This window comes from Coturnix japonica, chromosome Z (assembly GCF_001577835.2).
Source record: "Coturnix japonica isolate 7356 chromosome Z, Coturnix japonica 2.1, whole genome shotgun sequence".
Taxonomy (NCBI): domain Eukaryota; kingdom Metazoa; phylum Chordata; class Aves; order Galliformes; family Phasianidae; genus Coturnix; species Coturnix japonica.
The window spans coordinates 44452228-44475289 of record NC_029547.1 but is presented as its reverse complement, the minus strand read 5'-3'; the positions used below and the strand labels follow the sequence as shown (position 1 = coordinate 44475289).

General features: G+C 34.9%; 1 protein-coding gene across 4 annotated transcripts in view; it reads left to right on the top strand.

Annotated features, from left to right (window-relative positions):
• Positions 1-23062, top strand: part of PAM (peptidylglycine alpha-amidating monooxygenase) — a 112504-nt gene that overhangs the window by 85449 nt on the left and 3993 nt on the right. For 2 of the 4 annotated variants that reach the window (XM_015849427.2, XM_015849428.2), the window contains exons 15-23: positions 2811-3113; positions 7624-7753; positions 12668-12784; positions 13382-13454; positions 13953-14160; positions 14445-14645; positions 17100-17218; positions 20223-20322; positions 21628-21681. In XM_015849427.2, coding sequence (XP_015704913.1) covers positions 2811-3113; positions 7624-7753; positions 12668-12784; positions 13382-13454; positions 13953-14160; positions 14445-14645; positions 17100-17218; positions 20223-20322; positions 21628-21681 — 1305 coding nt within the window. The remainder of the gene's footprint in view (positions 1-2810; positions 3114-7623; positions 7754-12667; positions 12785-13381; positions 13455-13952; positions 14161-14444; positions 14646-17099; positions 17219-20222; positions 20323-21627; positions 21682-23062) is intronic. The other 2 variants (XM_015849430.2, XM_015849429.2) reach the window with 2 other exon arrangements.

Here is a 23062-nt window from a genome sequence, read left to right as displayed (position 1 = left end):
TCCAACTGTTAATCAGAGACAAGAAGTCTACTCTTCGCAAGTTACCTGTAGTGAATTCTGAGTGACTTCTTAAAATGATGCTTCTGTCTTATTGATTGGTGTTTGCGTGTGGTTTATAAAGACAAGAAAGTCTGGTTCCAGATCATACAGGGCCTCGATGCAAATATGAGTTTCAGAGAGGAGCCAGTTATACTTGGTAACCAGGAATGAGTTACCCTGATGAGAGTTCCCACTCATATCTGCTCACGTCCTTTCTTCTTAATAAATATTGTGAGTATCAACAAATAGGCAAGACTTCAGACCTGCAGTTGATGCTGAGCATATGGAACTGTTGATCATGTCTGTAGGATTCACTTTTGTTCATCCCTAGGCATGGGGATTTCTTACTTATTTTGTCAAAGAAATGCACTTAAGCTGAAGATTGTGGTTTTTAAGCAGATTCACTTCATGCTGCTTTCACTCTCTGAGGCACTCACTTTTAAAAAAAAAAACAAACATTCAGACAGTTCCTAAATACTTTTCAGTGTGTTGGTTACAGTACCCCTTCTGAGCACTAGTAGGACTCAGTCTGGAAAATATCTGTAGCCACTGACAGTGACCTTCTGAAACCCCCTTACTCATTACTCTACTGTTGAAATGTTGTTAATGTCTCTTACAATTAGTGCTGGGAGTTTTTCAAGTATTGCATGTTGGAGTTGGAATGCAGTGTCTGTGGCAAAAGCTGGAAGCTGGCAGACTTGTTTGAAAACTATGAGTGTGTGAGTTAGTAATCTGAAGCCTTTTAACTAACTGTAACGTGTGTTGTTGCAACCAAAATCTACAGACAAATTAATCAACTGAACTAATTGTTGATATGGGACACTAACATTGCTTAAAAAGTTCTAGAGAAGAACCAGACTTGCTGGTTTGGGGAAGTTGTTCACAACTGTACCAACTTGTTAAGAATGCTCGTTTTGCCATTCTGTCCTCTCCATTAGGAATGATTGCATAAAAGAAGTCAGCAGACATTTTTGATTCTACAGGTCTCCTTGCACCCCGAAGTAAAATCAAAATGTACAAAAGTACTTTGTACTTAGGAACTTGGTTTAATTTCTGAAATGGTGAAATGTGTTGTTAAGGCTAATGAAAACCACATTAATACCAAATTGTTCTACATAAAGGATGTTCCAGATGTGTTCCTGTATCATCATCAATTTCTGGATGCTTTCAGAGTATACTGAACCTGATTAAAATAATTATAGAAGTTTCTTAAAGTGAATACGGTATTCATTCAAAATTTCCAGTATATCATACTACTTGAGTATCTGGATTTGTTCTTAGTAGTTGAACTAGCTGAATGACATTATTAGGGCTAAAATGCATTCAGACTCCTAGTTGTATTTGGAGCAAATAATTCATATTTTTTAAATAACTGTTGTTTCTCTTATCTAATTTGCTTTGTTCATTTAATTTCTTTGAGATTGGCCCTGTTACTTCAGTAATTGTTTTCTGACAGGAGTTTTCACCTGGGATAATCCATTTGCAAGGACGCTGAGTAGAGTGCTACTCAAAATCATTGAAGTAGGAATGTTTATAAATATGACAGGTCCTCTTAAGGATGTTTTCAAAAGACATAATTTCCAGGGTGCAAGTGGTGCTTTCTGATTGTGATTTCTCTGTGAAAGCTATAATAGTGATGTTTTTTCTTATCTAGATACATATATTTTTTTACCTTATGATGTGTATGAAATAATGCAGATTTTTAATCAAGTTATTTTTTCTTACAATGAAATAGAAGTATACTTGTTTGAATCAAATCTGTATGCGTACAGAATGTTCTTTCTAGTCAAATCATGTAGCTGCTGTTGTTCATAACAGAATTGATCATAGTTTCTGGTAGCCAAGGTACTTGTTTACCCAGTAAAATCAAACAAGTTGGTTACCTCCTGTTTAGTAGGATATACATTTGTCATCATTCTTATCAAATCCCTTGGACTTCTCCAAACCAGTTGGGTTTGGCTTGAATATTTTGAGAAGATTGTTTTAGTGGACTTTGCATACTGAATTTTGGGCTGTTGTTCTGGAATTTCCTGGAATACTTGTCTAAGACAGTTGTAGCAATGGCTGTAAATGGGAAAATACTGTTCCCTGCATTATTAGCTGAATCTTTGTCCAAGGGCTGTTATTATTTGCAGAGAGGGGGAAGGGCAAGACCCAGACTGAATTAGCTCAGTAATATTTAATAGACCACTCCGTGTTTCAGTTATGAGTCTTCTTTCTGCTGTGTGCTATGTTGAATGTGTTTGCAGTTGTGAAGCTTTATTCTCTTTCAGACTAAGCTCCTTATGTGGTGACAGATTTCAGAGGAATGTATTTTGGCATGTATTGTGACTATGTATTATTATCTTTACAAGTGCATAACTATAGAGTTTTTACACCTCTGTGATATAAAAAGTCAGTCATCAGTAACCTGCAAATCCAGGTAATTGCTCAAATCTAGATAAATAATCTTTTAATTATATACATCCCTTTTCTTTTCCCCAAGGACATACGTACACGAGTAATGAGTTTTGGATGCCAAAATGTCAGGTATAAGTAGATTTCTATGTGTAAATGAAAGATTATAATGAATTGGCATCAATTTTTCATACTGCAGGATTGGTTCATTGAATTTCTGAGACACAATTCCCTCTAATGCTACTACTGACAATGTTTGTTTGAATAACTATGGTACATGTGCTTTGCTGAAATTTTCTAAAACTGATCTGTTTAATTGTTGTTTTGGGTTTGTTTTTTTTTTCCTCCTCTCCTCTTTTCTCTTTTCTGTACAGGTGATTTCTATTCACTGCTTTCCAAGCTGCTAGGAGAAAGGGAAGATGTTGTTCACGTGCATAAGCAAAACCCTACAGAAAAGGCAGAATCAGATCTTGTAGCTGAGATTGCTAATGTAGTCCAAAAGAAGGACCTTGCCAGAGAGATCACAAATCATGAGAGGGACAGTACTGTTCTTGTCAGAGACAGAATTCACAAATTTCACAGACTAGAGTCTACCTTGAGGCCACCAGAAAACAAACAGTTTCCTTTACAACAGCCTAAGCATGGTGAGGGAAGCTGGGAAAAAGAAAATACAGGAGGTGGGTTAGGGGTTAATTTTATACAGTGAAATGCAATGTAAGAGCTGTGATCCACATTAGCAAATCTGAAGGGAATATCAGTTGATACTTGAAAGTGTTTTATATAACAGCTTTCCCAATTGTGGGAATGTTCTGCCTTTTTTTTTTTTAAGAGGGGTTTCATTGCTTTATTCCCCCTCCATATGTGAAAAACTGTACCAGATCATAGAGGTTTTTTTCCACTTTTAAGACTTAAAGATTTTATATCAGTAATGCTGGAACAGGCTAAAACTAAAAGTACATGCTAATCACCGGGACTGAGGAATTTTCTTAATATGGTTAATTACTGGGAATTAGTCACAGAGATAACCTCTGTACTCTGATTTTTTTAAGATTTACTTTGGTTTGTCAAGATTTTGAGATTCATTGCTGTAATTCTATCAGCTGTTTTTCTCTCATTCTGAAAGATCTGTAGTAAATGATGAAAAAAGTCTTTAGAATTGAAATATTCATTACAAATTGGCTTTGGCTATCCTAATATTCCTGGACAGGCCATTTCATTATACTAGGATTATAATTCATTCCCTTCAGGTTTCTATGACAGCAGAAACCTTGAAAGTGTTGTGTTTGTTTTACTTGCATTTTTGACTGTGTGATTGTGCTTACTTTTGCTAATGTGGAAAGCCAAATAATGCAGCATGTGAATCAGTATCTTATAAAAGAAACTGATATGTATGCATGGAAGTCATCTGTATGCGTCAGTTGCAGCAGCACATGCTTGCTTTTATGTTGCAACCAACAAGCTTGATGTTTTGAAGTACTGTTGTATACAATTATACATCATTCGTTTCTTTATTTCTATTCAAAATGTAGTGTTATGTGAGCTTTTGTTACAGTATTCAAATTCAGCACACTTATAGGTATGTATTAAATGGAAAGCCAAAGCTAGGGAATTTCTAGTGTTCGCTTATTTCACTTGGTTAAATGAAAACCTGTCAAATTATTAACATAGAGGCAAAAAAAAAAAAAACCCAAAAAAACAGTTGGGATATTGTCATACGCCTAATAAGTGTTAAACATAAGTGATTCCATAAGCAACAGTAGAATTAAATGATTGGGAGGATAATGTATATTTCTGCAAAACCATTTTGATAACTTCAGAATGGTCATATGTGGTGTGTAGAAGGAAAAAGGCCTGGAAAATGCTTTGTTTTAACTGATTCAGATGAAAGAGTGTCAGCAAACTGAGTACACGTCTTATTCACAACACCATATGGCATTAATTCTGACTGTAGAAAGTGTCTCTGATAGTTTCTCTTTAGTTGCTCTATATTTATCAGAGGGGAATGTGTTGGTGGAGCACTAACAAATGAACTTCTAAATGGTGCAGTTCTGAGATAAAGCAAAACTGAAATGATGTTAGCATTCGTTTCCAGTGTTTCTCATACTGCTAATTACAGAAATTCTGAACAGCAGAAGCTGTCAGCGCCATCTTTTGGTAATTTTTTTAGTGCAATAAAGCCTTTAATCACATCTACGTTTTGTTTTGCATCTATACATACTAGAGAACAGAACCTTGCTGCTCTGACGTTTTTTTTTCTCTAATAGAGAAAGGAGATTTAAGATTTTAAATTGTGATGATTTAATGAGAAGAAACATTGCACCCTTCATAAAATTGTTATTTTGAATTAAAAAATTCTGCACGTTTGGAGAAGTCAGGCTTCTGCTAAATTATAACTTTTATTTCCCTTAACTGCTTAACAATTACCAGGATTCTAAAAGTTTAATATTTTTAGTCTTGCCAAATGTTCTGTTTCTTTTTTTTTTTTTTTTTTTGACTGATGTGAAATTTCTAGTGACCAGGTAAGTAAGGTTGTTGTACATATTATGTCATATATATTAATAATATAAAAAATAATAATATAATAATAAATAAATAATAGACAGATAAGTAATAAATAATAAAATATAATAAAATGATATAAATAATATCATATACATATTAAACTTATGCTACTGCTTCTCCAGCACTGTTAATCTAATTAGCCTGTGACTGTTCATTGGTCAGTCATGTTGTTCCATATCAGTGCAACAGCACAACTGCATCTTCTGATTCTAATTAACAGTATGATTTTTCAAATTTTAAAAACTCCATTTAGGTTTCTTGTTTACATTTGCCAACAATTGTAAATAACGACAATTATGGTGGCAGGGAGTAAATGAATGAAGGAGTAAATGAATGCTAAGTGAATGAATAAAATTGGTAATGTTAAGGGGTTTACAGAGAGTTTTACCTATGAATTGAGGTTTTATCCTTTCAATTCTAGGAAGGATAGAAGCTGATTTGCATTTTGGAAGCTTATTTAATTCTTAATAAAAGAATTGCCATGCAGATCACATTTACAACAAAATCACTGAGAGTCATATAGATGTATTTTTAAGTTATTTTAATGGGTATAAGTCATTGTTTGGTTTCATGTGTAACTGGTCTGTGGGCTGCTTTTGTAGGGAGTTAATAATAGTCTCAGATGTATAAGGTACGAATTCAGCATGCAAGCTTTTATAAGAAAAGCAAGTTCTCTTTTTGGATGCACCTTTTTATGAGGGCTTCCTGCCAGAAACTTGCAAAGGGAAAAAAAAAACAAAAACATAATAAATGAATTCTGAAAACCTGGAAGAAAATGCAGATTTTTTTTATGATTAAGACTATTTCACTTTAAGGTTCATTTTCAACCTAAATGATTCTATTATTTTACTGTTTCTACCCATCAGAAATCTTTCAGTCTTTTTAAAAAGAGACAATAAAATGTTGTGTCTTGTAGATCATCACTTTTGAGAAACTGAATTTTACAAAGACCAAAATGTATATTTCTGTGTTTAGACTTTCAGATGTTGTAGATTTTATTTTATTTTATTTTATTTTATTTTATTTTATTTTATTTTATTTTATTTTATTTTATTTTATTTTATTTTATTTTATTATTTTATTTTATTTTATTATTTTATTTTATTTTATTTTATTATTTTATTTTATTTTATTTTATTTATTTTGAGAAGTCTTAGAGATCAAGAAACATCAAAACATTAAATATGTATAAGTATGGATTGACCAAGTGACACTGGATTTGCAGGCGAGTGTACCTGGTACTGTGCTTGCTGTCAGTGATCTGTACTGTACAGATTTTTGATGATCCCCATGTACTCTGGGATTTTTGAATATGTTTTTTTTCTTAACAGTTCTTCTTTTAGCTTCAAGATTTTGGTTTTTTTTTTTTTGGTTTTTTTTTTTTTGTTGTTTGTTGTTTTTTTTTTAAGGCTAAAACTACTACAGATTAGGACATAATTTGTTCAAAATTTTGCAGTTGTTTGATTGTATTCACAGCAGATGACGGTTGTCTTAGATTTGCCTTGGTTTCTCTGTAACCTACTCTGTTACGTAAAACTACAGAGGTAAAATATATCTTAGTCTCAGCCAGGTTTCAGCACTGTTTTTCTCTTTTCCTGCAGTAGATTGTAGAAGGTTGTTTTCTGTCCCACACATCTGTTACTCCTCAGACTGCATCTCTTCCCATTCTCTTCCCGCAGGAAGTGGGGCATATGGTTATCGGGTTGTAGAGCTTGTGGCCTGAAGATTTCGGGGATTGTCTCCCATCTCAGTTGTTCTTTCATAATGCAGCCACAATGCAAACCAACCTCTTTCTGATTTCATGTTAAGCACTTTATATTTGAGAAATTCTCTTAGTCAAACTCTACAATTTTTCTAAAATTTTTACTTTGTTTCTGTCTTTAATCAGTCAAATTTTACATACAACAGAGGTTGAAATAAACTGCTTTCTACATTTCCAATTTTAATTTTAAAGTTACAGCTATGTTTTTCTTCCTTCATTGAGTTTTACAATTTAAGACAAATGCAGGAAGTATCCAACCTATTAGCAGTGGTTCACTTGCCTAAATCCTGTACTTTTGATTTAGTGTTAGGTCAGATTTGTGTTACTCAAAAACCACCCAGCATTTGTTCTTAAATAGCGTCCTCATTCATAAACAGTGATAGATATTATGCCCTTCATTTCTTGCAACAGACTTAGACATCTGTTTCTGTAATATTATGTAAGTATATATTGTATGCATATGACACTATATATAATTATATGTGTACTATTATATATATATATATAAAATTTTATATAATATATATATGTTTAACAGTTGTATGTTTCTGTAATTGATCAGTGTTAGTATTTACAGAGCTCTTCAGACATCTGAAAGCCATGTACCTATATGCTTATAAGGCACAGAGGAATGAAGACAGTAGCAGTTTTGAAATTTCTGTGTTCCTGCATATAGCAGGATACCAGTGTTAGTGCATGCTTTACTGCAATAAGATTATGCTTGGAATTGAATTGCAGTGCTTTCAAGAAAATTATGCATGTGAGGTACAATATCAAACACTCCTGTTTATGGATTTTACGGGCTTTTTTTATATATATATAAATACACAGTGTTAATGTTTTTTCTTTGTTTCTTTAATCAGATTTCCACATAGAAGAGGCTATGGAGTGGCCAGGGTTAGACCTCAAACTAGGCCAAGTTTCTGGTTTGGCTCTGGACCGTGAGAATAACCTAGTTATCTTCCACAGAGGTGATCATGTTTGGGATGAAAAGTAAGTAGATTCTTTGCAGAATTACATGTTAAAAGATCAAATTGGTGTATACTGTTTGAGTATCTTCTTGAAGAAACAGTAGATTGCAGATCCTTTTCTATTTAAAATTCAGTTCTTTGTGCAGATCCTCTGCTGTTCAAAATTCAGCTCTTTGGCTGAAAGTGCCTTGAGGAGGAGACTCAGAGCTTGTGACTGACAACCTATGGGGTTGCTAGATCTGTAGACAGTAAGAACATGTCATTGTACATTAGGTTCCAAAACTGCATACCCAAGTTATTGTGAGCTTGAATTATGCCTGCTTCTCCATTTTGTTGTCTGGATTAACTAGTCTGGGAGAGTGGTATTTTAGTAAAATTTACTGCTATTAATGCCTGTGTTTAAGGCATGCAAAGCTAGCTTTGTTTCATCTGAATTGAACGCATCTGTCTTTAGATCCACTGGGGGGAAAAAAAAAAAAAGAGATTGTTCAAGAGAACATGCTTTTTTCATTACTGTTTTCATTGCTGACTTAATTAAAAACTAGTGTCATCTCAAAAAGAGAAGAAAAGCCATTCTTCTAGTGTTTAATACATACAAAAATATATAATATAAGGACAGAACATTCTAAATAGTGTATGGTGTCCCCGTTTATGTAATGCTGTCTTTTACTTTCAAACAGCATATCTAACTGTAGGTACAAAATCTGATTCAGATTGTACCAGAACACTGTAGGTAATATGTAATAGCTTTTAACAGAATGCTGGTAGTAAATTTGCTTTTCTGATTTTTGTAAGCCTCCCTTTTCCATGTATGTAACTTAAAGGCTAAAGATTAGGGTGGTTGTTGTTTTTTCAGTTCCTTTGTTTTAAGGTATCTTTCAAAAATCAGAGTAGCGGCTTTCTCAGCCTTATACTAAAATGATGCTTCAAGTACTAATTTATGGGTGAGAGGTAAATAAGATAATGGAGAAGATCAGGCAATGATTTATGTCCTTGTGCATTGTACCTGTGATCTCGCCATCTCAAGTGTATATAAATATAGACAAATTTGAAAGAGTGACGCATGCTGCAACTTCAAGCAACCCTCTTCAAGTGAAAGCTGGTTTGTTTTTTTTCCTCATCATCCTACAGATTAACTCAGATTTTGCTCTTTGTGTCACTGAAGAAAGTACTGAAAATTTAAAACTAGTGTCTCAGTGTCCAAATGGAAACCAGCAATGAATGATATTCCTCAAATATCCATGCTGAGACCAATACTATTTAATGTCTAAATGATTGACATTGATACTGGCATTGACTGCACCCTCATCAGGTTTGCAGATGACACCAAGCTGCATAGAGGCAGTCTGGCCCTTTACTCCACCCTCATGAAACCCCACTTGGAGTACTACATCCAGCTCTGGGGCTAATCACAGGACGGACATGGACTTGCTGCAGCAAGTGGAGCCTGATCAGGGGGCTGGGGCACCTCTCAATGTATACATTGAGGAGCAGTTCAGCCTAGAAAAAAGAATGCTCTGGTGAGACCTTACTGTGATAAACAGTTCATAAGAAAGGTGGAGAAAGACTTCTAAGGATTTCAGTAATAGAACAAGAGGCTATAGTTTTAAACTAACAGAGAGTAGTTTTAGATCACAAAGGAGGAAGAAATTGGTGTTTTTTTCAGAAAGTGGTGAGGCACTGGCATAGGTCTGAAATCTACTGACGTATCTAATGACTACACTGTGTTCAAAAAGGATTCTCCTAACTCAGTCCAGTCCTAGACTGCAGCCATTGCACATATTCTGAATCTTTTGTTATGGGGACCATCCAGAAACAATGATTTATGTTCTGTAGCTATAGGGAGTTACCCCCCTACCAACAAGTGCACCAGCTTATTTATAGTTAAGGAATCCCTGTGAAATGTTTGCACTGTCATCATTGAATTTTAGAGTTTGACTGTTGCACACTGTGTGGAAAAAGTCAGTTTCAAAAAAGTATTGTATGTGCTGCCTGAACACTTCATTCAATATTGTTTAGTTTCCTTTTGTAAATGAAGTGCATTCATTTCTAGTTCATCTTCTTACAACTTATTTCTGCTGCTGCTTTATTGTCTCCATCAGTTACTTCATTTCCAAGTTCAGAGGCTTAATGTAATTGATACTCCTTTCTATCAAAATAATTGTCATTCCTGTTGCTTTTACGTGCATAGGGATAAAAACTTGGAAGTTAATGGTTATCATTATAGCGGGAAATACAGAAGTATTGAGCATATTCTTTCTTAGCAAATCTTAAACATGATGAATTGAGCCTGAATGCTCTGAATTTTTCTATTTTAGTGCTTCACCAGCATAGTACAGAAACAAATTTAAAAAAAAAATAATTAAAAAAAAAAAGAAAAGAAGAATCTGTGCTATTAGAAACTACACAAATGTTTTCAATGCATTATTAATATGTGCCATAAAAGCTGGTTCCTTACTCGACTAAATATAGCTGAATGAATGGTCTGTGCTGTGTTATAAGGCACCTTTAGTTTGCTTTTGGAGCACAGAAAGAGTTACACAATGACAAGCCCTGTAATACAGTAGCAGCTTTTCAGTGGCTCTTAGTTCTTTGTAGGCATAGTTGAAAAAATAAAATAATAATAATCTCCTTAAATTATTCATGTTCTCTTACCACATACTGTTTTCAGTTTTGTCTTTCACGCTGTATGTGCAGTGTGCAATTCAAAAAGAAGATGGAACTTTTCACCTGGTTGAGCAATTAATCACTGGAAAGTTTTTTGGATTTTGTCATGAAAAAAGATTCACTGTGTGAGCAAATTATAGAAAACATAATAAAGAATATAAAATCTTTCTTGAACATCTTTGTTGCATTCCTGACAAGATTGGTAGGTTTAATTTAGTCTCAATATTGACTAAGAATAGAGCTCTAGGTTGTACTTTCAAAGGTTATGAGGTCAGGCGATCTAAGCTTAATACATAGTATACCAGAAAGACTCTAAACATGGTACTAAATTGTTTATATTAGTATGGACCGTCCAGCTGAGAAGCAGAAAAATAGCTGTGAAATTATATTGGAGTTTGAAGTTGGAAGTTGTGACATTCAATGTATTTTAGTTGTCCTTTGATTTTAAACTGTGTAACATATTAGAAAACCATGATGGGAGGAGAGTAATATGATGTTTAACAATAAGGTGTTCAATTCTTCCTTTTTGTTTGTTTTTTTTTTTTTTTTTAACTAGCAATATTTTTTATTATTATTTATCAAATAAAAAAGAAATGCTGAATACCTTGTAAAATGGTCTTAAGCCCTGGAAAGAGTAGCTCCGTAGCATACTAGTCTAACTCCTCAAAGAATATTTAACAGGATGAAGGTGCACGAAATTCCATCCCATACCCTCATTTCAGTGTTCACTAATCTTCCTTTGCTGAAAATACTGTACAGTCTCGTTTATGCTGAAAGCATTCATTTCACAGAAGAGCTGAGCATCTGGCAGGTGAAGCTTAGAATTCTGGGCAGGGCTGTTACTGGGATCCAGAATAATAATAAGGGAAGTTGATCAGTTGTTTTGTTTTGTTTTGTTTTAAGCAATCTAACTAGTCAGTCAGAGAAAGAATCTTGTTTTCTTGTTGTTGTTTTTGTGGAATGCGTGCCCTCACTAAGATTCTCTTCTGTGTTGATTAATACTAAAACCTCCACAGAGCTTGAACTTCAGCTGTTTTCACTTGTATCCATTAACTAACTGGGGTTAACTAACACACTTTAGCAAAGATAAATAGGTAGCAAACAAGCATCTCACCATAGCATCTTGGCAGTGTCCAGGAAGGGCTCTGCAGAGAGTTTTGCTAACATTTTGTTCATGATCATTTGCAGTGAAAATGATATACTGATTTTAGATTAAGACTGTATCTAAACACTTTTTTAAAATTGTAATCTATGCATAAACTTGAGTGAATTATTTTACAAATGAAGCCAGTTTTGCCTTTCCACAATGAAAAAATTCTAGACGTATGAATATTTGGAGAGACTAGGCTGTTAGGACTATGGAGTTCAAAGCCTTAATAACTATTTTTTGCCTTGTCTGTGACTACAAAATATGCTCTTGTTTACCAAGTTGCATCAGTCATGTCTGGGTTTCTCTTAGGAAGATTAAAAATGGTCTTTAAAATATAAGACAGGAGGGAAGAGTATGTCATTTATTAACATTTTTTTGTCCTCAATCAAGTACGCTTTTCTAACATTTATACCTAAGTTTTGTTAATAGTGTCTTAATGAAGGTTAACATGGCATCTGAAGGCTGAATGCATTCAATAAGTTGAAAGAATAGCCAGCTTCTCTGTAAGGTTACAAGTAGCTGATTATTTTTTCCTTTACTCAGAGTATGGTAGTTTTATGTCTGGAACATTAATCAGTTCTGGTTTTTAATGTCACGAATACATAGTAATGTTGTAATTGTTTAAATATTTCTTTTTTTTTTACTAATAAACTCAGTTTACTTTGAAAATTGTGTGTGGAACTTTACATGTAAGAGAAATATATTTATTTATTTATTTATATAAAGCCCTGGTGATTAACTGTGTTTGTACTTAGACTACGTTGTTATTTGCCATAGCAAAATAATAATTTAAAAAAAAATAATAATAAAACTTAGAATGTTTGTTGTTTTGTTTTGTTTGCCAGCTTGCTTTAGAATTATCTTTAATTGTTGCTGAGTTGGTTTTGTTCTCTTTGAGTGAAGATGTCATAGCCTTAGTAGGAAATGCAGACATCCCAATAGTAGAACTTTTATGGTCATATAATAATAAAATAAGACAACAACAACACAATAATAGACTAAAAAAGTCATGTCACACGCACTGTATTTAAAATAAAAAACTTGACTTTAAGTTTCATGTGTACTGGTCACCAATGGATGATTCTAATACTAGCTTTGTATTCCAATGTTTTTGTGTAGTTCTTTTGACAGCAAATTTGTTTATCAACAAAGAGGACTTGGACCAATTGAACAAAACACGATTCTTGTTCTGAATCCAAGTAATGCAGAGCTGCTGCATTCCACAGGCAGAAATCTGTAAGTTTTGTGGTTTGTGTGGATTTTGTTGCCTTTACTAATAGAACTGTTAACATTTCCATGTATTTGAATCCCTGAAATCTCCAACCCATTTTCACATGCCTGTTTTGTATTGCATTGTGTGATTGTAACCTCTGGAGTTTTTTAAAAAACAGAAAAATCAGCAAATAATCAAATTATTTACCTAATTTATTATATCTGCTTTCTACCAATTTATATCGTTTAACCTATCGGTCAGATTAGCAGAAATGCGAAGTATTGTTTTTTTTTCTTCCAAGTCACCTAATGTTAGCTTGACTGAGAATGCAGAGATAAAGTGAATTCCAAATTTGAGATAGTCTTGTAAAGAAAATTCTGCACTGTTACATAAATCTTATTATTTGTGAAATGCCAACAGGTTATTAGTTTGTAGAGCTGTACTTTATTAAATATATATATATGTGTGTGTGTGTGTGTATATACATATGTATATATATGTGTATATTAAGATAAACATATTGCTATTTCATGGTTAAAAAATGAAATCTTCAAATCTACTTTATATCATTACTCTCGGAATAAGTTTTTAACTTGATTCTTCCATAATTATGATTGCAGATTTTATTTACCACATGGTTTGAGTATAGATAAGGATGGTAACTACTGGGTCACTGATGTAGCTCTCCATCAGGTATGTTTGTGAAGTTGTAATAACTGAACATTAGTATTTTGCCATTATTATTTGTTTGCTTTCTTTGAGATTTATGTGAGCTATTTATATAGGTCTGTTAAGATCAACATTAACAATATGACCACAGAAATTGTTCCCCGTGGCCTTCAAGTAATACAGATACAAGTTGTAATTTGAGCATAGTATTCAGAAGTAAATATACCTGTTTGAAAACAGTGATTCTTTTATTAAAAAGTAGTTTTCTTGTACACTCTAACTCAGGACGTGCAACTGTTTTGTTTGCCGTAATCATGGGAAATTTACATGTTAAGAAATTTATTAGAATCAAAACTGCTGTAAAGCTGATAGTAGATGACATAATCCAAATGTGAAGGTTGTGATTAGTATATGCAAATATTCTATTCAGAATAATGCATATACTTTCTATTGGCAGTCATCCCTCTTCTTATTTCACCGTTCATAACTGAAGCCTCTTCTCTTTTCCCTTTGACTAAAAAGGTTTTCAAACTGGGAGTGGATACAAAAGAACCATTGCTTATCCTTGGAGTAGCTCTGCAGCCAGGCAGTGACCACAGTCATTTCTGTCAACCAACCGATGTGGCTGTGGATCCAGTCACTGGCAGCATTTACGTATCTGACGGCTACTGCAACAGCCGGATCATCCAGTTCTCTCCAAATGGATTGTACATCAAGCAGTGGGGAGAAGGTTAGAATTCTTGGTGCTTTGCTGCTGTCATCAATTCATGTTATCATTAACTGTGAAATTGCTGACACTATTGCTCTTATTTAAAAAAGAAAAAAAAAAATAATTGTAAAATTCTGTTACTGTCATACCTTCAAGGCCTCAGTTGAATTTCTTCCTTTAGAACAGAATAATGTTTATTCTTTTCCAGGTGCTTTCTTGCGTTATGTGAAATATTGATATTTTGAAGTAGAACTGACAGCTTCAGTGCGTACTTCAACAGATATTGTGGATATTTTGTCTTGCAGAGACTTCCTCAGGCAAAGCCGGACCTGCACAGTTTCGTATCCCCCACAGCTTAGCTCTGATCCCTGAGTTAAGTCAGCTCTGTGTTGCAGACAGGGAAAATGGTCGAATTCAGTGCTTCAGATTAGAAACTGCGGAGTTTGTAAGAGAGATAAAGCACAAATCATTTGGAAGAGAGTTGTTTGCTGTCTCATATGCTCCAGGTAATTCTTTTTTTTGTTCTTGAGATTTCAAGTGGTTGTATGATGCCAATATGTCACGGTATACATAAAGCAATATTTTATAGAGAGTTCCATTATGTATCTTCAGCCAGATATTTATTGTCTTTCACGGTGGTGTTGATGTAATGGAAAATTTGAGCTGTTTTTCCAATTTGCAGGAAGGGAAGCTTGCATAAATCTCTGCTGCTGAGAAATGACTGATTAGGCTCCCTAAATGTGATGTCAAGTAGATTATATTGTTTGCTTCCTAGTGACTGCACAGTCAATAATTCGTTAGAAATTATGTTTTAAAATATTCATTTCAAGCTCCATTAAGAAGAGCAAACTCAAGAGCTTCCAAGCCATCAGGAAAAGTGTTGAGTTTCTTAAAATAAAAAGATGTGAAAGCAAATAGTTCTAATTTAGAAGTTGTAGTATTTACTGTTAAAATTTGATGATTAATACAATTACTGTATTTAGGTTTTTAGTCAGATTTTTAATACCAGCACCAAAGGGGATAGAAATGTTAAGAACTGAAGTAGGAATTTTGGAATGTCTGACCCTGACTCTGTAGTTGATACTGGTTTTAATACTGAGTTTATCTCTGTTTCATTTTCCAAGAATTTAAGAAATTCTGTACAAGTTGAGATACTTGCTCTGTAAAGTCCACTGCTGTCTCTGGCAGTGGCAGCAGGAGATGCATTCTAGGGAAGGAGTGCAAGTAGACTGCAAAATGCAGTCCCTCTCTAGAATACATTTCCTGCTGCCACTGTCAGAGACAGCATTTTGTACTCTACTCTTCTTTTTCTCCCCACACACCCAAAACTACTTTGTCGTAGATGTGGTAGGTGATAACTTTTGTCATTGTATTCATAGCATCTCCCTATAAACCTGTTGCTTATGAGTTTTTCTACTACTTTCTTGAGCAAACAGTTAACCCTCTCTCAGTATTCAACATGTAGGCATGATAGGTTCTTGCCTAGTGGCAAACTTGTGTCCTCATTTATTAATGTTCTTCCTGTTGTTGCTCAACATTCTTTTGAAATTCTAACTGCCACTGTGCATACAGCCAAAGATTTCAGAGGCCTTTTGTTGTTGGCCCTTTGATCTTGAACTGTCACTGTGAGTTCCAGTATAAGCATCACATATATAAGATCTAGATTTCTATTTTTTTTCTCACAGCTGTGACACCCTGCTGTTGTCTTTGAAGCTCCTCTGCCATCTGTTTGACAATTCAATTACCCTTAACAAAAAGTCTTTCCAGATGCTCTTGATGTCAAGACACATAACTATTCCACGGAATTCAGTATCTTCCCCAGTCTGGGAGATGACGTCACTGCTCACCCCTACTCTTTACATCTCTGCTGGAGACCGTTTAATGAAATGTTTCTGCCTGTGATCCTTGAAGGAGGGATCCCACTACTTAGACTTTCCTGTCCTGAAAAATGACATTTAAGCTCTGGCCTTTGCTTAGTGGATCTTTCACCCAATAACAACCCTGTTTTTTTAGTAACTTCTGAAATACAACCTTGTCAAAAAATTTCTGAAAATCTCAGGTATGTCTACAGTCTCCTTTACTTGTGTGATTTTCCTTCTCAATCAGGAGATGCTGAATTTTTCCCTTTGAGAAACCACACTAACTTGTTTCCAACAGGCCTTGCTTACCTGTACGCTTACCAGTCTTGTTCTACCCTCTTATTGGGAATGAAGGAAATATATGTACATCTTTATTTCCGAGGCACTTTTTTTGACCTCTTTTTTGTAAATGGGAAATATTCGGGCACTCTTTCAGTCTCTTGGAAGTATGGCTGTTAGCAGTGCTAGATGACTCAGTTTGGCTTGAGTCACTTAATTTCACATTTTACTTCCTTCTGAACTTCAGTAGGTGTCATCCATACCTGGAGTCTTACTAACCTCCAAATTTTCTAAAGCTTTTTGTGTGTCTCCTTGAAGTTGAACTGGCTTCTGTGACATCTTTGCTACAAAAAAAAAAATAAAAATAATTGTGTGTCAGAATCTCCCCAGCATACTCAACAGTGAGAAGTAACCAGTATTGAGCTTCTATTGTCACATCCTTGTGGTCCCACTGATTGCCTACTTGATTCTTCGTTTTAAATTCATTTTAAGAACTTTCTATTGCCAAAGTAAACGTCCATAGCAAAGCATCATTTTGATTTTTTTCAATGGTTTTATGTTCTTGTTTTCCTTAGCCCAACCAACCTGTAAAATTCTGCCTTCTTCATTCTCATCATTTGTACAACATTTCCAGCTCTCAAATGACAAACTTTGGACTTTGACACCTTGCTTAACTTCCCTATCGTTATTTAGTTTCCTGTTGAGTTACCTCTGTCTCTGCCAGTCTGTCTGGCAGGTTTTTACGAATACTATCCATTATCATTGATCTGTACTGTAGATTACAATGTTTGAGTTGTTACAGAAAATCTAATGTTGTTGCAGGTGGTCTGCTCTTTGCAGTTAATGGGATGCCTTATCCTGGAGAGTCAGAGCCAGTGCAAGGATTTGTTATGAACTTCTCTACTGGAGAGATAATTGATACTTTCATTCCGCTTAGAAAGGTAGAGTATTGTACTGAGTTCCTGTTGTGTATACTTATGTTTAGGAGTTGTTGACAACATTCTGCTACTGCAACTTATGTAAGATCATTATATTATTGTAGAAAATGAGGTGTTTTTACATGTGTAATTGTCAAAAGAATTTTTTGTAATAAGCTTAATAAGGGAGCTAAATTATCAGGTCACACTCAAAAATTATACTACTGTCAATGTGATCTCTTTGGTTAATTCCATCAGTTAAGATAAGTTTCCTTTATAGTTGGCAGAAAGTTATCAAAAATGAATATAGAAGAAAAATTAAGGTCCAGAAATATTCATACAGTTGCGTGATAGTAATATATCAGAAAGAAAATGGTGTCCCTAAGCAGAAGTGAAATTGAACTTCATGGTTACATCCTCTCTTTGCAGAAGATTAGTGTAAAGTCTAAATGGCATTTATACAGTATTATGAAAAAGTACAATTGTTGATTGTAGATTGACTTACACTAAAGAATGAATGTCAAGATTCCCGTTTCTAGTTAGCATGTACACTATGTGATTTGCAGTCCAGTTTCAATTGATTCTAGAGAGAGGTATTTATTCCTAAGTATAGCAAATTACTGTGCTGCCTGCAGACTGACAAAAGCTAAATGTGTGCACTTGTAACTGGGATTCTTTATTTCTATATGAACACGCATAGGAAATTTTGCCTTAACGTTAGCACATCCACAGTCCTTCTGAGGGCTTTTTGACCTAATGGTTTTCAACAATGGGTTCATTTATAATTGCGAAAGTATTTTCATTATTATCCTGAGAATCAGTGTGTTAGTTTAGTTTAGATAGTTCCAAGAATTTGTGTAGTTAAATATCCTTGGAAAGAATTACTGCGTACTTCAGTTTTGTCTCCAGACAATAGAACAGGTATACTTCTTTCATAATTTGATCTAAGATCAAGTTAACCTAGGAATATCTTGGGTGAAATAAATGAAAACACTTTAAATTCAGCCATGAAATACTTTTGAATTGTTTTTATGCTTTTGTAAAATTTTACATGCTCGAGTAAAATGGACACACTTTATCTAGGAAAGATTTCACTAAAGAAGTTTATGAAAAACAATATTAAAGTAATGGGAATCTCATTCAGTAATGTTCTGTAAGGATGACTGCACTGAAATTTTTAGTATTTATTAGTGGTATTCCTAACTACTTCCATTGCATTTGGCTTATGAGAAACCTTACACATGAAGAAACACAACTTAGGATTAGAGTGATGATTTTGATTTTTTTTTTTCCTGGTTTCATATGTTTTTGGTGGTGGTTGGTTTGGTGTTTGCTGGGTTTTTTTTTGAGAATGAGTTTCTTCCTTCAGTACACAGTTCTTTGTGTTAGCAGCTTGTAAAGGGTGTAGTTTTCAGTCTTGAGACCTAAAACAGAATACTTAAGAGAATTCGACCTGATAAATAAGTTCACTGTATTCAGTTTTCGAGGCTACTCACTGGAAGAAAATATTCTTACTATGTCAGTCTTACTGAGTCAAGGCCTGCTGCTGCAAGTTTGAGTATCCCTAAGTCCCCTGTGAAAGAAAGGACTCATTAAGAATCTTGTGTTAGGGAGGAATCTGTAACTCCCCGTGTCTAGGCAAATGTAGTAGATGTTCAGGAAAGGCATTTAGGAAGGAACAGCATGTGCATCTACAAAGACACTGACTTATCCCAGTTTTTATTCCAGGTTCTTTGGTTTTTCAGGGCTAGGAAAATGAACTACCATTTACTCCTTAAACATTTTACTGTGGGGAACAGTAATAATAGCTGGGAAGAGACATACATTAAAAATAGTGGCAGATAATTTTTAGTTCTTCTCTGGTATATAAATTATAAGTTGTAGACAGAGTAGGTGTTGCTTTGGAATGTGCTCAGCGCTGTGGCTGCTTATTGCTTCTCCTTGAAGTTCTTTAATTAGTCTGCAGAAACCAAGGACAATGATTCAGGTCAATAAGTTAATTTGAAGTCTAAAGCCATGTGGAAAAAAGCCCATTCTGGAAAGACTTAATATTTCTGGCACTGTTTGTTTACCCACCTCTTACGTTTATCTTCTCAAACAGATCAGCACTTGTCTCACACTTGTCTGCACATCTTATGGTTGTGATTGAGAGACTGTTCATATTTTAAGATAATATAACATATGATAACAAGCAATGTCACCCTTTAATTGTCATTCTAAACAGTAATTCAAATATTTTATGTATTTTGATATGTCTCCTGATCTGTCATATATATAATATGTGTGTGTCTGTAGATAGATAGATAGATAGATAGATAGATAGATAGATAGATAGATAGATAGATAGATAGATAGATAGATAGGGTTCCCATTAAAATCATATATATTTTCTGGTAAATTATGGTTTTTCATTCATCACACTCTTAACTTGGAAAATGGGATCCTATGTTCAGCTGTTACTAACATTAAGTCTGTAAGCAATGACACAGTGGCACAGCATGCCAACACGCTTCCTTGAAAAAGGACCCACACTGGGTTTCTTGGAGAATGAATGATCAACACCTAAAGCAGCTATGCTAACGGAATAGTACATGCTGATATGTTTTATTTGGAGAATCTGTACTTAAAAATATTACAGTCTCTTTCTTAAAAAATAAATGCAAGTTTACACTGTGGGTAGCCACATAATGCTATCCAAAATGTCCACATTTAGTAAGCTACATTGCAATACCACTGTCATTCATAGCTATATATGCAGTATGTATCCCATATTTCACTGGATAAAATCGAATGCTAGAATAGAAATATGAATTGTTAAGCATTTATTTATCTGATAATCTCCATGATGTTATCCCTGGAGAAGACAAGCAAACCATAGAGATGTAATTCCTCTCCTTTCACTTGCATTAGATGTGCTATGTTTTCCAGTCTTAAGAACTAGATAGGACCATTCTCAGCCTTTGGAGTGAAAAAGGTCTTATGAATGTGTATGCACTGAAGAATAATCTGTTGCTGCTTTTCTTCACAGAGCTTTGAGATGCCACATGATATTGTTGCTTCAGAAGATAAAACAGTATTTGTTGGAGATGTTCATGCCAGAACAGTGTGGAAGTTTGCATCTTCAGAAAGTATGTTCCTTTTGTTGTTAATGTCACATCCTGACACTTGTGTTTTCAGATACGTACCACTTGTCTGTTACTGGTTTAATCACAGTGATTGCAGTGCACAAAATGCTCTACCTGCAGAAGTTCTTTTAGAAGAACATTCATCAGCATTACCGTATGCTCTGTCAAAGGGGAATCCTGTGTATATGAGGAGGTATCAAAATGCATTTGCCTCATGATAGATCTGCCCCTCATTACATCAATGCATGCTTAAACAAAAGTATAACTTTTTAGCATTTTGTTTGTTTTTGTGTCACGTGCTGACAAGTCCACTGCTTCCTTTGAAAACTTTCTGGGGCTGAAATGAAATCAGCTTTAAACTTCTTTTCATTTGTTGGGGAGTATGTATCACTGGAAAATGAATGTAGCGTCCTTTGAAGTTCTGTTCCTATCAAGTAGAATATATTTCTCAGTTTTAATCTAGTAACCCTCAAACCCAATAGCCTGATGTCAGAGAGAGAAGCCTTATTAGTCAAACATCAGTTTAGTGGGATTCAGAGAAGAGAATAAATGGAATAAAGATATTTAAGAATAATGAATAAACTTCAAGGGAATAAAAGTATAATACACCATTACATAACCTTGGATTTAAAAAAAATAGATGAGTGAAAGTCTTGGGTTCTGGTGTGTTACACAACCAGCAACAGTCTGACTAAACCACTTACTCCACATTTGTCTGTTTATAATTCACGCATTTTCCTATGGTGCACTTGGTATCGGGCGCTGTTAGTAAAAGGAAATGGGACCAGATAAATTTTAAGTCTGAATGGATGTGCCTTTTTTTCTGCATCCAGTAACCTGAACAAAAACACTTCTAGGCTTTTATTCAAAGAAATCTGAGAATAAGAACAAATTGATTTCTTCATCACTTTCATGTTCAGAGAGGAAAGTCCTTATTTTCTTTTTGGCTGAAGATGCAGTATAACACTGCAGTAGCTAAGGAGTCCCAGTTCAACCAGTCTTTAATCCATCATGGTTTGTGTTGTAATTGGCAGTGTTAGTTTTTGTAGGACTCCCTGGAAGCCTTGCACATATCCATAAAGCATAAGAATTAATTATTGCAAGTACCTTCTATGAATCAAGGTCTCTTCTTTTTTAAGGCCTTGTGTGCTATTGAATAGTTTTACATGGCTGTACTTTCTGAAGTTCAGATGCTAATGGGATTGTTTACTACAGGCTGTACTGTACATTTGAGAAAGCTAGCAGGAAAATGTCACTGAGTGTCCTTCTGAAATGTCAGTTGTCCTGAAGAATGATTTTGTTTTACAGAAATGGAACATCGGTCAGTTAAAAAGGCTGGTATTGAGGTGCAGGAAATAAAAGGTTAGTCTGATTCTGAATGGAAATGGAGGAACAATTTTCATATAGACTGTGTCCATTTCTGCTAAACTGGAGTTAAAAAAAAAATGTTAACTAGTTTGATTGCTTTTTCACCACCATTTCATACATATATTCATTGATAAAATGAGAAGTTAAGAGAAAGCAGCTTATAGGCATGTTACTTAGTAGGTAGTAACTCACCACCAGTCAGCACTTTGTATTCAGTAAAGACATCTGCTTCACAAGCATGAAGATGAAAATTATTTAACAAGAGGTTTAATTTCACATCACTGTCTGCTTTGTACTAGATTGGCATCTGTAGGTGCAGAAATAGCTCTGAAACATAACGGTGATAGTTGTTCCCCAGCAGCCTTCTTATTCTACCATCCTCAGCCAACAAAGAAGGGTTTTTGGGGACAGCAATTGATTCATCTTTCTGCATAATCTTTCAGCATGCAGTCTCCTTGGTTACACCATATATAAAATAACTCAAGTCACTGTAGTCTTATCTATTTCTTTCTAGACTTACTGCTTTCATTTTATCTGAATAAGAACAGGAGATAAAAAAGGAAAACGTAGAAATTTAATATGAGGGGATTAGGGAATGTATGTAGATAAACCAAACTAGTTGTTCATGAAGACGAAAAGTAGTTTTAATCCTTTATCTTCTGTCCAATAGACTTTTATGCTGGAGAGGAAAAGTTTTTATTTTTGTTCAGCATAAATGTGCCTGGCAGCTGAGAGAGCTTTATAAAATGTTCAGCTGTTCTTATTCAGTTTCCTTTGTTGGATTCAGTACTTTTTTGCTGTACTTTACGCATGTATTTGTGGACAGAGAAATGTTCTAAAAGATCTCAACTGCCAGCTTCCCTCTCATCCTATTGCTAGTTATGCCAGAGATGATACTGACACCAACCGTGCAACAGCTTCATTTCAAGCAGTTGTAGGCAGCTATAAGGTCTCCTCTGAGCCTCCTCTTCTCTAGATGAAACAATCTCAGTTCCCTCAGCTGTTCCTCATAAAATTTGTGCTCCATACTCCTCACCAGCTTTACTGCCCTGCCCTCAACACTTTCCAGGGCCTCAGTGTCTTGTAGAAAGAAGCCCAAAACTTATCACAGTACTTGAATTGCTGCCTCACCAGGGCTGAGTACAGGGGGATGATCACCTCCCTGTTCCTGCTGGCTGCACTGTTTCTTATGCACGCTAGGCTGCCACTGAGCTTCTTGGCCACCTGGGTGCACTGCTGGCTCATGTTCAGCTGAGTGTCAACCAACACCCCAGGTCAGTTTCTTCCACACAGTCTTCCAGCCACTCTGCCCCAGTCCTTTAGCAATGCCTGGGGTTGTTGTGGTCAAGATACGGGACCCAGCATTTGGTCTTGA